General features: G+C 50.1%; 2 protein-coding genes across 2 annotated transcripts in view; one reads left to right on the top strand and one right to left on the bottom strand.

Moving 5' to 3' along the window:
• Positions 1-1335, top strand: part of LOC147091432 (tyrosine-protein kinase STYK1-like) — a 94863-nt gene extending 93528 nt beyond the window's left edge. Inside the window, exon 11 of the mRNA XM_085976784.1 lies at positions 1-1335. This exon is cut by the window's left edge and continues 1692 nt beyond it. The gene's annotated coding sequence lies outside the window, so the exon portion shown is untranslated.
• An 8218-nt stretch (positions 1336-9553) lies between these two features.
• Positions 9554-15390, bottom strand: part of LOC147091431 (vigilin-like) — a 104917-nt gene continuing 99080 nt past the window's right edge. The window contains exon 19 of the mRNA XM_085976597.1: positions 9554-9670. Coding sequence (XP_085832723.1) covers positions 9554-9670 — 117 coding nt within the window. The remainder of the gene's footprint in view (positions 9671-15390) is intronic.

The following is a 15390-nucleotide window of genomic DNA, read 5'->3' as shown; positions in this document are numbered from 1 at the left end:
GTTGGAAACCTGTACTTTTTGTTATGTAAGCTTTGGCAACATGGTTCCCTGTAAACTTTCATGCCAATAAAGCATTTGAATTGAATTGAGAGAGAAGGAAGGAGAGAGTGACCAAGAGAGAGAGAGGGAGAGAGGGAGTGAGAGAAGAGAGAGAGAGGGGGAGGGAGAGAGGGAGAGAGAGGGAGGGAGAGAGGGAGAGTCAGAGAGAGAGAGAGAGAGAGGGGGAGGGAGAGAGCGAGAGACAGAGAGAGAGGGAGACAGAGAGAGAGACAGAAAGAGACAGAGAAAGAGAAGGAGGGAGAGAGTGACCGAGAGAGAGGGAGAAAGAGAGGGAGGGAGAGACAATAGCGCCAGGCTGTCAGGCTGTGAAGATACGAAGACAACACGCTGCAATCGATCCAGTAACGCTCGAGTGTGAGGATGAAGGATGTGTTTCGGAGATGATTGTGTCTTTGTGCCGTCGGATTTTCCACCCGCTATCTCTGTGCAAGTCGTAGATTGTGAAGTGCCGTCGTCACTGGTCAGGACACCTCCGGGCAGGAAAGGAGCAGCTTCTCCATCATAGCCTGTCCCGGACGATCAGCGGGTAACCTATGCACGACGTGACCCTCCCCTATCCCCCCCCTACCGCCCAGCAAGACCATCTTCTTGGAGAGGTTAAGAGCAAAAGAATTAGGGGGGTTAAAAAAGGAGGAAAGTTGGGAGTACTGCACTCATTTTCTGAGTCATCATAGAACCTTATCGCACAGAAGTTCACCATTCGGCCCATCGTGCCTGTCCCGGCTCCTTGACAGAGCTGTCCAAATTAGTCCCACTCCCCCTTCTCTGCTTTTCCCTCCGCTAAGGCAAGCTCACTGGAGATGGGCCAACAATCGGCACTAGCAGGAAGAGTGCCGCTCCACTCAATTCAACTACAAACATCCGCGCGATGCAGAATCAGAGAAGCTCACAGCACAGGAGGAGGGCCTTCCGGCCCATCGTGCCTGTGCCGGTTCTTTTGAATGATCCAATTAGTCCCCTTCCCTTCCCATAGTCCTTGGGAATTTTTTTCCGTTACAAGGAATTATCCAATTCCCCGCTTGAAAGTTACTATTGAATCTGCTTCCACCGCCCTCTCAGGTAGCGCATTGCAGATCGTAACAGCTTGAACAGAATAACAGGACTCGCCACACTCTCCTCAGTGACGTCCCTCATTCAAAGATGTCTGCACGCTGCAGTTAAGAATTTAATTTATGATGTACACAATGTCACCTTGGTTGTGATTTAATGGAAGTTTTAACAGGACTCAGTATGCGGGAGATATTGCATGGTATTTAATAAAGGCTGTTCATATTTCTTGCGTGATGCGTCCGTTTAATAAACTCCGGCCCCAGCTGGAATATTGTGTCCAATTCTTGAGCACCGCACTTTAGGAAGGCTGTCCAAGGCCTTGGAGAGGGTGCAGAGGAGTTTGACCAGAATGGGTACCAGGGGATGAGGGACTTCAGTTACATGGAGAGACTGGAGAAGCTGGGGTTGTTCTCCTTAGAGCAGAGAAGGTTAAGAGGGAGATTGACCAGAATGGGTACCAGGGATGAGGGACTTCAGTTATGTGGTGAGACTGGAGAAGCTGGGGTTGTTCTCCTTAGAGCAGAGGCTAAGGGGAGATTGACCAGAATAGTACCAGGGATGAGGGACTTCAGTTACGTGGAGAGACTGGAGAAGCTGGGGTTGTTCTCCTTAGAGCAGAGGCTAAGGGGAGATTGACCAGAATAGTACCAGGGATGAGGGACTTCAGTTACATGGAGAGACTGGAGAAGCTGGGGCTGTTCTCCTTAGAGCAGAGAAGGTTAAGGGTGAGATTGACCAGAATGGTACCAGGGATGAGGGACTTTAGTTACGCGGAGATACTGGAGAAGCTGGGGTTGTTCTCCTTAGAGCAGAGAAGGGTTAAGGGGGAGATTGACCAGAATGGTACCAGGGATGAGGGACTTCAGTTATTTGGAGAGACTGGAGAAGCTGGGGTTGTTCGCCTTAGAGCAGAGAAGATTCAGAGAAGTCTAACATAGAATCATATACGAGTCTCTCTCTCTCTCTTAGGCAGTCCCTCGGAACCGAGGATGACTTGCTTCCACATTCAAACTGAGTTCTCAGGTGACTGATGAGTCCAATGCGGGACCTACAGTCTCTGTCACAGGTGGGGCAGACGGTGGTTGAAGGGGCGGGTGGGTGGGGGTGCTTGGGTTGACATGCATTCCTTGCGCTGTTTGCGCTTGGCTTCCGCTTGCTCCCGGCGAAGAGACTCGAGGTGTTCGGCGCCTTCCCGGATGCTTCTCCTTCACTTTGTGCGGTCTTGGGCCAGGGATTCCCAGGTGTCGGTCGGGATGTTACATTTTTTCCAAGGAGGCTTTGAGGGTGTCCTTGAAGCGTTTCCTCTGCCCACCTGGGGCTCTCTTGCCGTGCCGGAGCTCCGAGTACAGCGCTTGTTTCGGGAGTCTCGTATCGAGCAGCTCTATGAAAGTCACCTTGGTTGTGATTTAATGGAAGTTTTAACAGGACTTGGTATGTGGGAGATATTGCGGGGTATTTAATAAAGGCTGTATTCATACGAGTCTCGTATGAAAGCAGCTCTACAGACGCCTGAAGACCGAGGTCCGACAAAAAACTCGCGACCTAAAGAACAGATGGTGGGTGGAGAAAGCGCAGGAGATCCAGCAGCTAGCCAACAACCACGACGTGCGTGGATTCTTTAGCGCAGTCAAGGCCATCTACGGCCCAAGCACCCAAGGTCCTACCCCACTGCGGGCCAAGAAACATAGAAACATAGAAGATAGGAGCAGGAGTAGGCCATTCGGCCCCTCGAGCCTGCTCCGCCATTCAATGAGATCATGGCTGATCATCCAAATTCAGTACCCGGTCCCTGCCTTCTCCCCATATCCCTTGATACCTTTAGCCTTAAGAAATATATCCAACTCCTTCTTGAATATATTTAATGAATTGGCCTCAACTGCCTTGTGTGGTAGAGAATTCCACAGGTTCCCCACTCTCTGGGTGAAGAAATTCCTCCTCATCTCTGTCCTAAATGGCTTACCCCTTATCCTTAGACTGTGACCCCTGGTTCTGGACTCCCCCGCCATCGGGAACATCCTTCCTGCATCTAGTCTGTCTAGTCCTGATAGAATTTTATAAGTTTCAATGAGAAGAATGAAGAGGTACTCATCAAGGACATAGCACAGAAGGAGGCCATTCGGCCCATCGAGTCTGTGCTGGCTCTCTCGGAGATTAATCCAGTTAGTCCCACTACCCCCCCGCTCTTTCCCCGTATCCCTGCAATTTTATCTCCTTCGACTATCTATCCAATTCCCTTTTGAAGGCCCCTATTGAATCTGTATCCACCGCCCTATCAGGCAGTGCATTCCAAATCCTAACCACTCGCTGCGTAAAAAAGGTTCTCCTCGTGTCCCCTCTGGATTTTTTGCCAATTGCCACAACTCTGGTTATCGACCCTTCAGCCATTGGAAAGTTTCTCTTTACTTACTGTACCTGAACCGTTAATGATTTTAAACACCTCTATCGAATCTCCTCTTAGTCTTCTCTGGTCTTTTACGGAGAACAATCCCAGCTTCTCCAGTCTCTCCACATAACTGAAGTCCCTCATCCCTGGTACCATTCTGGTCAATCTCCCCCTTAACCTTCTCTGCTCTAAGGAGAACAACCCCAGCTTCTCCAGTCTCTCCACGTAACTGAGGTCCCTCATCCCTGGTACTATTCTGGTCAATCTCCCCCTTAACCTTCTCTGCACTAAGGAGAACAACCCCAGCTTCTCCAGTCTCTCCACGTAACTGAGGTCCCTCATCCCTGGTACTATTCTGGTCAATCTCCCCCTTAACCTTCTCTGCACTAAGGAGAACAACCCCAGCTTCTCCAGTCTCTCCACATAACTGAAGTCCCTCATCCCTGGTCCCATTCTGGTCAATCTCCCTCTTAACCTTCTCTGCTCTAAGGAGAACCACCCCAGCTTCTCCAGTCTCTCCACATAACTGAAGTCACTCATCCCTGGTACCATTCTGGTCAATCTCCCCCTTAACCTTCTCTGCTCTAAGGAGAACAACCCCAGCTTCTCCAGTCTCTCCACATAACTGAAAACCCTCATCCCTGGTACCATTCTGGTCAATCTCCCTCTTAACCTTCTCTGCTCTAAGGAGAACAATCCCAGCTTCTCCAGTCTCTCCACATAACTGAAAACCCTCATCCCTGGTACCATTCTGGTCAATCTCCCCTTAACCTTCTCTGCTCTAAGGAGAACAATCCCAGCTTCTCCAGTCTCTCCACGTAACTGAAGTCCCTCATCCCTGGTACCATTCTGGTCAATCTCCCCTTAACCTTCTCTGCTCTAAGGAGAACAACCCCAGCTTCTCCAGTCTCTCCACATGACTGAAGTCCCTCATCCCTGGTACCATTCTGGTCAATCTCCCCTTAACCTTCTCTGCTCTAAGGAGAACAATCCCAGCTTCTCCAGTCTCTCCACATAACTGAAAACCCTCATCCCTGGTACCATTCTGGTCAATCTCCCCTTAACCTTCTCTGCTCTAAGGAGAACAACCCCAGCTTCTCCAGTCTCTCCACAGAGCTGAAGTCCCTCATCCCTGGTACCATTCTGGTCAATCTCCCCTTAACCTTCTCTGCTCTAAGGAGAACAATCCCAGCTTCTCCAGTCTCTCCACATAACTGAAGTCCCTCACCCCTGGTACCATTCTGGTCAATCTCCCCCTTAACCTTCTCTGCTCTAAGGAGAACAATCCCAGCTTCTCCAGTCTCTCCACATAACTGAAGTCCCTCATCCCTGGTACCATTCTGGTAAATCTCCTCTGTATCCTCTCTGAGGCCTTCACTTCCTTCCTAAAGTGCGGTGCCCAGAATTGGACACAATACTCCAGCTGGGACCGAACCAGTGTTTTATACAGGTTTAGCATAACGCCCTGTCTTTTGTACTCGGTTACTCTATTTATAAAGCCCAGGACCTCACATGCTTTTTTAACTGCTTTGTTAATCGAGGTGTTCAAAATCATGAAGGAGTTTGACGGAGTAAATAAGGAGAAACTGTTCCCATTGGCAGAAGGGTCGGTGACCAGAGGACACAGATTTAAGGTGATTGGCAAAAGAACCAGAGGGGAGATGAGGAAATCTTTTTTCTTTATTCGTTCCTGGGATGTGGGCGTCGCTGGGCAAGGCCAGCATTTATTGCCCATCCCTAATTGCCCCTTGAGAAGGTGGTGGTGAGCCGCCTTCTTGAACCGCTGCAGTCCGTGTGGTGAAGGTACTCCCATAGTGCTGTGAGGGAGGGAGTTCCAGGATTTTGACCCAGCGACGATGAAGGATCGGCCGATATATTTCCAAGTCAGGATGGTGTGTGACTTGGAGGGGAACTTGGAGGTGGTGGTGTTCCCATGCGCCTGCTGCCCTTGTCCTTCTAGGTGGAAGAGGTCGCGGGTTTGGGAGGTGCTGCCGAAGAAGCCTTGGTGAGTTGCTGCAGTGCATCTTGTAGATGGTACACACTGCAGTCACGGTGCGCCGGTGGTGGAGGGAGTGAATGTTTAAGGTGGTGGATGGGGTGCCAATCGAGCGGGCTGTTTTGTCCTGGATGGTGCCGAGCTTCTTGAGTGTTGTTGGAGCTGCACTCATCCAGGCAAGTGGAGAGTATTCCATCACACTCCTGACTTGTGCCTTGTAGGTGTGGAAAGGCTTTGGGGAGTCAGGAGGTGAGACACTCACCACAGAATACCCAGCCTCTGACCTGCTCTTGTAGCCACAGTATTTATGTGGCTGGTCCAGTTAAGTTTCTGGTCAATGGTGACCCCCAGGATGTTGATGGTGGGGGATTCGGCGATGGTAATGCCATTGAATGTCAAGGGGAGGTGGTTAGACTCTCGCTTGTTGGAGATAGTCATTGCCTGGCACTTGTGTGGCGCGAATGTTCATGCAGCGAGTTGTTGTGATCTGGAACGCGCTGCCTGAAAGGGCGGTGGAAGCAGATTCGATGGTAACTTTCAAAAGGGAAATTGGATAAATACTTGAAGGGGTCAAATTTGCGGGGCGGTGGAGCAAGAGCAGGGGGGAGAGGGTCTAACCGGAGAGCTCTACCAAAGAGCCGGCACAGGCACGATGGGCCGAATGGCCTCCTTCTGTTCTGTATCATTCCATGAATCTGTGAAGGGCTCCTCTCTCTGATGGGGTGGTGGGGAGGGTGCGTGTGTGTTCTGGGTGGGGGTCAGTGAAAGTGTTGGCCTGGGTTACATAAGAAACAGGAGTTGGAGTCGGCCATTCGGCCCCTCGAGCCTGCTCCGCCATTCAGTAAGACCATGGCTGATCTGATCTGGGCCTCAACTCCGCTTCCCTGCCCGCTCCCCATAACCCTCGACTCCCTTACCGTTCAAAAATCTGTCCACCTCCACCTTAAATATATTCAATGACCCAGCCTCCACAGCTCTCTGGGGAAGAGAATTCCACAGATTCAAGACCCTCCGAGAGAAGAAATTCCTCCTCATTTCCGATTTAAACGGGTGCCCCCTTATTCTGAAACTATGCCCCCTGGTTCTAGATTCCCCCACGAGGGGAAACATCGGGGTCGATTTTCAGTGTGCCGTGAGGCGGGCTTTTGGGCGTGCGGGGGGGCAAAAATCCCGAATTCGGGGGTCCTGACACCCTCCCGCCCAAAACCCGCCTCCACGTAAGTTTCAAGGGAGGCGGGTACCCGCCCCGCACTGCGACCCACCGACCCGAGGCGGGAAGGGATTAGTGCCAATTAACTGCCTGTTAACAGGTAGTTAACAGGCAGTTTTTAGCCTAATCCCTATTTTGAGGGGTGTCGTGAGGGATTCCCGACGACTCCAAACCACGCCAGGTTAGAGCAGGCGGGCCGTCGGGTTGAAGGACTTGGAGGGGTCGAGATGTCAGTGCTCAGGTGAGTGATGGGTGCATGAGTGCAAAGGTAAGTGTGTTTGGTGTGTCTAAAGTGTGTAAAGAAGTTTAAATTACCCGTACTTACCTTTACAGCCTTCCTTCCTCTTGGCGTCGGGAGTCCATCATTCAGCCGGCACTGAAAGCTGAATGGCCGCCAGCTGTCAAAAGTGACAGCCTGCAGCTTTCAGTGCCGGCGAGATTTCTAACTGAGTCTGTGTAGAAGGACTCAGGTTAGAAGTAAGACTGTCAGTGTTTGACAGCTTCAAACAGCTGTGAAACGCTGATATTTCATCTGTCAAAACATCTTGACAGATGAAATTTCAGTCTGTGACATCACCTGTTGCCGGGTGGCCCTTAATTGTCCTGCTGAGCCCGCTGGGCAGGCTCAACAAGGTCGATCAAGGGAAAATCGCGTGGATTGGCTGCATCTTGATGGAGGCGGGACTAAAACCCGAAAGTTGTAGTCCCGCCTCCTTCCCGACTGCTGAATGAAAATCCAGCCCATCCTCTCTGCATCTATCCTGTCGAGCCCCATCCGAGTCTTATGTTTCAATAAGATCCCCTCTCATTCTTCTAAACTCCAATGAGTATAGGCCCAACCTGCTCAACCTTTCCTCATAAGACAACCCCTTCATCCCCGGAATCAACCTAGTGAACCTTCTCTGAACTGCCTCCAATGCAAGTATATCCCTCCTTAAATAAGGAGACCAAAACTGTACGCAGTACTCCAGGTGTGGTCTCACCAACACCCTGTACAGTTGTAGCAGGACTTCCCTGGTTTTATACTCCAATCCCTTTGCAATAAAGGCCAACACTCCATTTGCCTTTTTGATTACGTGCTGTACCTGCAGGCTAACTTTTTGTGATTCATGTATGAGGACCCCCAGATCCCTCTGTACCTCAGCATTTTGTAGTCTCTCTTCAATTCACCGCTCCACTCCCACTCGGACCTCACCACCCTCGGCCTCTTCCATTGTTCCACGGAAGCTGAGTGTAAGCTCGAGGAACAGCACCTCATCTTCCGTTTAGGCACTTTACAGCCTTCAGGACTCAACATAGAGTTCAACAATTTCAGATCATAACCTCAGCCCCCATCATATATATATATTTTTATCCACACTTTTTGTTTGTGCCTTGTTCTTCTCCCCCACATGGCAGCTGTCCTTCATTCCGCCAGCGCAATTCACACTTCATCTCGAGCCATCCTGTGTTTCTTAACCTGTCCCATTACCATCTCCTCTCACCTTGAATATCTCTTAATGTCTCTTCACTTCTCCTGCCTTCTATCCTATCACAGACCTTTCCTTTTGTTCTTTTATCCCCTCCCCCCTTTCCCAGCCCCTAAACTTGCTCTCAAATCTGTTTCATCTCCTGCTTTTTTCCAGTTCTGACGAAAGGCCTCCGACCTGAAACGTTAACTCTCTTTCTCTCTCTCCACGGATGCTGCCTGACCTGCTGAGTGTCTCCAGCATTTTCTGTTTTTATTTCAGATTTCCAAGATCTGCAGTATTTTCAGGTTGGGTGATTGGGCAGATGCAGTATAATGTGGATAAATGCGAGGTTATCCACTTTGGTGGCAAAAACTGGAAGGCAGATTATTATCCGAACGGCAATAGATTGGGAGAAGGGGAAGTGCAATGAGACCTGGGTGTCCTTGTGCACCAGTCGCTGAAGGTAAGCATGTAGGTGCAGCAGGCGGTTAAGAAGGCAAATGGTATGTTGGCCTTCGTAGTGAGAGGATTCGAGTACAGGAACAAGGATGTCTTGCTGCAGTTGTACAGGGCCTTGGTGAGACCACACCTTGAGTAGTGTGTGCAGTTTTGGTCGCCTTATCTGAGGAAGGATGTTCTTGCCATGGAGGGAGTGCAGCGAAGATTCACCAGACTGATACCTGGGATGGCAGGAATGACGTATGAGGAGAGATTGGGTCGATTGGGCTTATACTCGCTGGAGTTTAGAAGAATGAGAGGGCATCTCATTGAAACTTATAAAATTCTAACAGGACTAGACAGACTAGATGCAGGAAGGCTGTTCCCGATGGCGGGGGAGTCCAGAACCAGGGGTCACAGCTTAAGGATAAGGGGTAAGCCATTTAGGACAGAGATGAGGAGGAATTTCTTCACCCAGAGAGTGGTGAACCTGTGAAATTCTCTACCACAGAAGGCAGTAGAGGCCAATTCATTAAATATATTCAAAAAGGAATTAGATATATTTCTTAAGGCTAAAGGGATCAAGGGATATGGGGAGAAAGCAGGGACAGGGTACTGAATTTGGATGATCAGCCATGATCTCATTGAATGGCGGAGCAGGCTCGAGGGGCCGAATGGCCTACTCCTGCTCCTATCTTCTATGTTTCTATGTTTCTTTTTTGTGTTATGTAGACTCTCTCTCTTTGTTTTTTTATTCTTCCTACCAAAGTGGATTATGGGGCTCAAATCTCTGGAGTGGGTTATTGTTGTGTATGTACCTTTAAGAGAGAACTGTTTTTATGCTGTAGTACCGGCAGTGACCACACCTGTATATAAAGCAGTAGCAGGCTTCTGTACTTTCAGTTCAGCATACTCTCTGTGCAGTAAACATCTATTATTATCGTTCTCCTGCAGTCCGTGTATTATTAAGGCGCGGACACTACAGTTATCAAACCCACGCTGTTCTGACTGAGAGTGATTGCTAAATCACACCAGGTGTTTGTTCCAACAGTTGTTTCAAGGCACAGAATGAAGTCTTTGTTCTGAGTTGAAAAAAAAAGTAGATCACGTGACTCAAGGGGTTGGTTAATGCATCCGCATTGCATCCGGTACTGGGTTGGGTTTTGGGAAGCGTGGTTTGAGAAGGTTATCGGTGCCAATCAATCCTTCAAGGTCCAAAGTATATCATCCAAAGAATATAAGATGTGAAGAAATCGGAGCAGGAGTAGTAATATACTCAACGACTGAGCCTCCACAGCCCTCTGGGGTAGAGTATTCCAAAGATTCACCTCCCTCTGAGTGAAGAAATTTCTTCTCATCTCAGTCCTAAATGACCGACCCCTTATTCTGCAGGCTCGAGAGACCATATGGCCTACTCCTGCTCTCATTACTTATTAAAGGGGAGGGCCCAAAGCCCGCAACTCTGCGGGGCCCCGACCTGGACCATCGGGCTGCCAGATCGCGGCACGGACACCCGCGTTCAAAAGCCAAGTGGTGACATGAATCAGTCATTCATGAAAGAAAGACTTATGAAATAATACTGAGCGGACTATGGGTGGCGATGTCCAGGGAGAGTATAAATACTCGGGCACGGGCCCAGCTTGCGCGGGACATTCTTTAACAGGAACTAGTAAAGGACACAACTAGACTTCCATGTTGTAAAACAGTTGATTAAAGTTTTGTTTAACGCTTAGACCAAGTGCCTAGTAGTTTTCTTATGTCAAGTGGGCCGATTTATTTCCCCCGCCACCTCCCCTTTGGTTGGCGCCCCCAAGCGAGCCTCCTGCCGCTCCGTCTTTCGCCTGGTGCACTTTCAGGGGGGGGGGGGCCGCGGGCCCCGTTTAGCAGGCGGGGCGAAAACGGAACGCGGCAATGATGTCGGAGCGGAGCGAGGGCGCTGCCGGTTACCGCTGCCGCTAAAATCTCCCGGGCCGCAACGCCGCTTGTGCCCAGTCCGCGCGCTAACGAGAGGCGCAAAGGCAACCGAAGTCCGAGCCCAATGTGCTTTCTCGTCCTTCCTACCGAAGTGGACAATTCCGAATTTTCGCCACATGATAACTCTCATCCGACACCTTCTTGCCCACTCACTCGGTGCCATTACAGGGACCGAGGTTGAAAGATATTGCATCTCTATAGCGCCGTTCATGACCTCGGGACGTCCCAAAGGGCTTCGTAGCCAATTTGCGCACAGCAAGCTCCCACAGGTGGCCAAATCATCAGGGTGTTGTTGGATGAGGGAGGAATGCTGATCTTCTCCCACCTACATAGAAACATAGAAGATAGGAGCAGGAGTCGGCCATTCGGCCCCTCGAGCCTGCTCCGCCATTCAATGAGATCATGGCTGATCATCCAAATTCATTACCCTGTCCCTGCCTTCTCCCCATATCCCTTGATCCCTTTAGCCTTAAGAAATATATCCAACTCCTTCTTGATTGGCCCAGAAATTGGTGTCGGGGGCTTCCCGCGGGTGCAAGCCCCCGACCTACATTTACCCGGCGCGCCGGCAGTTGAAGCCTGGCCCTGCGTGGATTTCCTGTCAGTGGCCCGGTTCAGCTCCCGGCGCGCTGTGCTTCCGTGATCCAGCGGCGTAGTTAGTGCGATGCATCGGCTGGGATCATGTGAGCACTGGGCAACCAATGGGAGGTTGCAAAAGTTCATTCATGAGTTTGATAGTAAGAGCTATCAAACTCATGAAAACTCCGGGCGCCCAAAACAGTACTTAAACATCAAATAAAAGTTAAAAAAACATCCCACTAATTAAATGAACTATTAATAACTCTAAAAAACTAATTTAAACAATTATTCAAATTTTTGAAAAAAATAATTTTTTTAAAAATCGGGTCTAAAAATACTTACCTTACTGGAAATTCTTTAAAAATAATAAACCTGTGGAAAAAAAATTCTAACTTTAATTAATAGACCACTTACCTTTTAAAACTAAGTCCTCACGTCTGCTTTTTCCACGCGTAAAAGCCGGAGGCCTCCACGCACGGGCAAAGCTTAAAAAAAGAAGGAATTTCAGCGCGCACGCGCAGACTCCTGCGCGCACGCGTTCGACCTCTGAACCCCTTGGTTCAGAGGAAAGGAAATGCCGGTTTTCCGCGCATGCGCCGTGCATGCTGAAAACCGGCACTTCCATCGGGCCCATGCGTGAGTACCCCGTCCGTACTCAGGCGTTGGGACCCGAATTACTGGGCCAATATATTTAATGAATTGGCCTCCACTGCCTTGTGTGGTAGAGAATTCCACAGGTTCACCACTCTCTGGGTGAAGAAATTCCTCCTCATCTCTGTCCTAAATGGCTTACCCCTTATCCTTAGACTGTGACCCCTGGTTCTGGACTCCCCCGCCATCGGGAACATCCTTCCTGCATCTAGTCTGTCTAGTCCTGTTAGAATTTTATAAGTTTCAATGAGATCCCCTCTCATTCCTCTAAACTCCAGCGAGTATAAGCCCAATCGACCCAATCTCTCCTCATACGTCATTCCTGCCATCCCAGGTATCAGTCTGGTGAATCTTCGCTGCACTCCCTCCATGGCAAGAACATCCTTCGTCAGATAAGGCGACCAAAACTGCACACAATACTCAAGGTGTGGTCTCACCAAGGCCCTGTACAACTGCAAGACATCCTTGTTCCTGTACTCGAATCCTCTCGCTATGAAGGCCAACATACCATTTGCCTTCTTAACCGCCTGCTGCACCTGCATGCTTACCTTCAGCGACTTCAGGAGACCTCCGTCACATCGTCCGTCTCCGCGCCTGGCCTCGGCCCATCCGCTGCTGAAACCTCCAGCCTCCACTATCCCAACGCACCCCTGGCAGGCCTCCCACCTTTCACCCTCAGCTCATCCAAAGCTCCGCTGCCCCACCGTGTCCTAACCCGCACCAAGTCCCGTTCACCCATCGCCGCCTCCCCACCCCCCCACGCTTGCTTGACCTACATGGGCCCCCGGTCCGGCAGCGCCTCGATTTTTGAAATTCTCCATCCTCCTCTTCAAATCCCCTCCGTGGCCTCACACCACCCCTGACCCCAACCCCTCCTCTGTCTCTGTAACTTTCTCCAGCCCCGACGACCCTCCGAGATCTCTGCGCTCCTCCGATTCTGGCCTCTTGCGCATCATCCCGATTTCCATCGCCCCCCCCACCGCCCCCCGCCATTGGCGGCCGCGCCTTCGACCCCAAGCTCTGGAATCTCTCCAACACTCTCTCCTCCTTTAAGACGCTCCTTAAAACCTGATGTAAGAAAACTACTAGGCATTTGGTCTGAGTATTAAACAAGGCTTTAATCAACTGTTTTACAACATGGAGACCTAGTTGTGTCCTTCACTAGTTCCTGTTAAAGAATGTCCTGAGCAAGCTGGGCCCGTGCCCGAGTATTTATACTCTCCCTGGACAGCGCCACCAGCAGGCCGCCCTGTATTACTTCATAAGTCATTTCCACATGAATGGCAAGATTCATGTCAAAACCTAACCTGGTTGACCAGGCCTGTCCCGAATATCTCCTGATGTGGCTCGGTGTCAAACTGTGTCTGATTTACGCTCCTGTGAAGCCTCCTGGGATGTTTTGCTACGTTAAGGGCCCTATATCAATGGGAGCTGTTGGCACGAGTCTTGGTTATTAGAAGCGTGTGTTGGTTCCTGCTCTAAGCAAACAGCTCAGGCAGCTCAAGGGTTGTTTTTCTGTATCCGCTGCAGTGGAGAAAGAGTTAAACTGACATGGCTGGCAATTTCACTGAATAGTATAAGGAAGACCATGAAAGACCACATCCATGAAGATGCGGTCAAAGATAGCTGACCTTCGAAGAGATATAAAACAATTTCAGAAGGCTTTCGATGAAGTCCCGCATAAGCGATTAGTGTGCAAAGTTAAAGCACATGGGATTGGGGGCAAGGTACTGACTTGGATAGAGAACTGGTTGGCAGACAGGAAGCAAAGAGTTGGAATAAACGGGTCTTTTTCCGAGTGGCAGGCAATGACTAGTGGGGTACCGCAGGGATCGGTGCTAGGACCCCAGCTATTCACAATATATATATTAATGATCTAGATGAGGGAACTAGATGTAGTATCTCCAAGTTTGCAGATGACACAAAGCTGGGTGGGGGTGTGTGGTGTGAGGAGGATGCCGAGAAACTCCAGTATGATTTGGACAGGTTGGGTGATTGGGCAGATGCATGGCAGATGCAATATAACGTGGATAAATGTGAGGTTATCCACTTTGGTGGCAAAAACAGGAAGGCAGATTATTATCTGAACGGCAATAGATTGAGAGAAGGGGAAGTGCAACGAGACCTGGGTGTCCTTGTGCACCAGTCGCTGAAGGTAAGCATGCAGGTGCAGTAGGCGGTTAAGAAGGCAAATGGTATGTTGGCCTTCATAGCGAGAGGATTCGAGTACAGGAACAAGGATGTCTTGCTGCAGTTGTACAGGGCCTTGGTGAGACCACATCTTGAGTATTGTGTGCAGTTTTGGTCGCCTTATCTGAGGAAGGATGTTCTTGCCATAGAGGGAGTGCAGCGAAGATTCACCAGACTGATACCTGGGATGGCAGGAATGATGTATGAGGAGAGATTGGGTCGATTGGGCTTATACTCGCTGGAGTTTAGAAGAATGAGAGGGGATCTCATTGAAACTTATAAAATTCTAACAGGACTAGACAGATTAGATGCAGGAAGGATGTTCCCAATGGCGGGTGAGTCCAGAACCAAGGGTCACAGTCTAAGGATAAGGGGTAAGCCATTTAGGACTGAGATGAGGAGGAATTTCTTCACCCAGAGAGTGGTGAACCTGCAGAATTCTCTACCACACAAGGCAGTTGAGGCCAATTCAATAAATATATTTAAGAAGGAGTTGGATATATTTCTTAAGGCTGAAGGGATCAAGGGATATGGGGTGAAGGCAGGGACAGGGTACTGAATTTGGATGATCAGCCGTGATCTCATTAAATGGCGGAGCAGGCTCGAGGGGCCGAATGGCCTACTCCTGCTCCTATCTTCTATGTTATGTTTCGATGTTAAGGGCCCTATATCAATGGGAGTTGTTGGCACGCGTCTCGGTTATTAGAAGCGTGTATTGGTTCTGGCTCCAAGCAAACAGGTCAGGTGGCTCAAGGGTTGTTTTTTTTTGTATCCGTGTTGCATCCTGTACTGGGTTGGGCCTGTGAAATGGGCTTTGGGAAGGGAGACAAGGTCAACCAACCCTTCAAAGTCCAAAGTACTCCCAACCCTTTCCCTGCAGGGATCACGATCAGGAAGCACGTGAAGCCTCGCGAAGCCTTGTGAAGTGTATTCCCTGTCGTAATGTACGGAATCGGACCAGCCATTTCTTTACACAGCTAGATACCACAAACAGCAACCCTGCTCTTCCTCCAATGTGTAACCCTGGGATCCTTAACACGCCAGGGAGACGGGGCCTTGGTTTAACATCCCCCCTGAACAGGGAGATGGGGCCTCGGTTTAACATCCCCCCTGAACAGGGAGACAGGGCCTCGGTTTAACATCCCCCTGAACAGGGAGACGGGGCCTCGGTTTAACATCCCCCTGAACAGGGAGACAGGGCCTCGGTTTAACATCCCCCTGAACAGGGAGACGGGGCCTCGGTTTAACATCCCCCTGAACAGGGAGGCGGGGCCTCGGTTTAACATCCCCCTGAACAGCGAGACGGGGCCTCGGTTTAACATCCCCTGAACAGGGAGACGGGGCCTCGGTTTGACATCCCCCATCACAGCGAGACGGGGTGTAAGGTTGCATACCCATTTTTTTGCAA

The sequence above is a fragment of the Somniosus microcephalus genome, unplaced genomic scaffold (genome assembly GCF_052327205.1).
Source record: "Somniosus microcephalus isolate GS21.2 unplaced genomic scaffold, FLI_Smic_1.0 unresolved_chr3, whole genome shotgun sequence".
NCBI lineage: Eukaryota > Metazoa > Chordata > Chondrichthyes > Squaliformes > Somniosidae > Somniosus > Somniosus microcephalus.
Note: the sequence above shows the minus strand (reverse complement) of the source record. Positions and strands in the feature narration are given on the sequence as shown.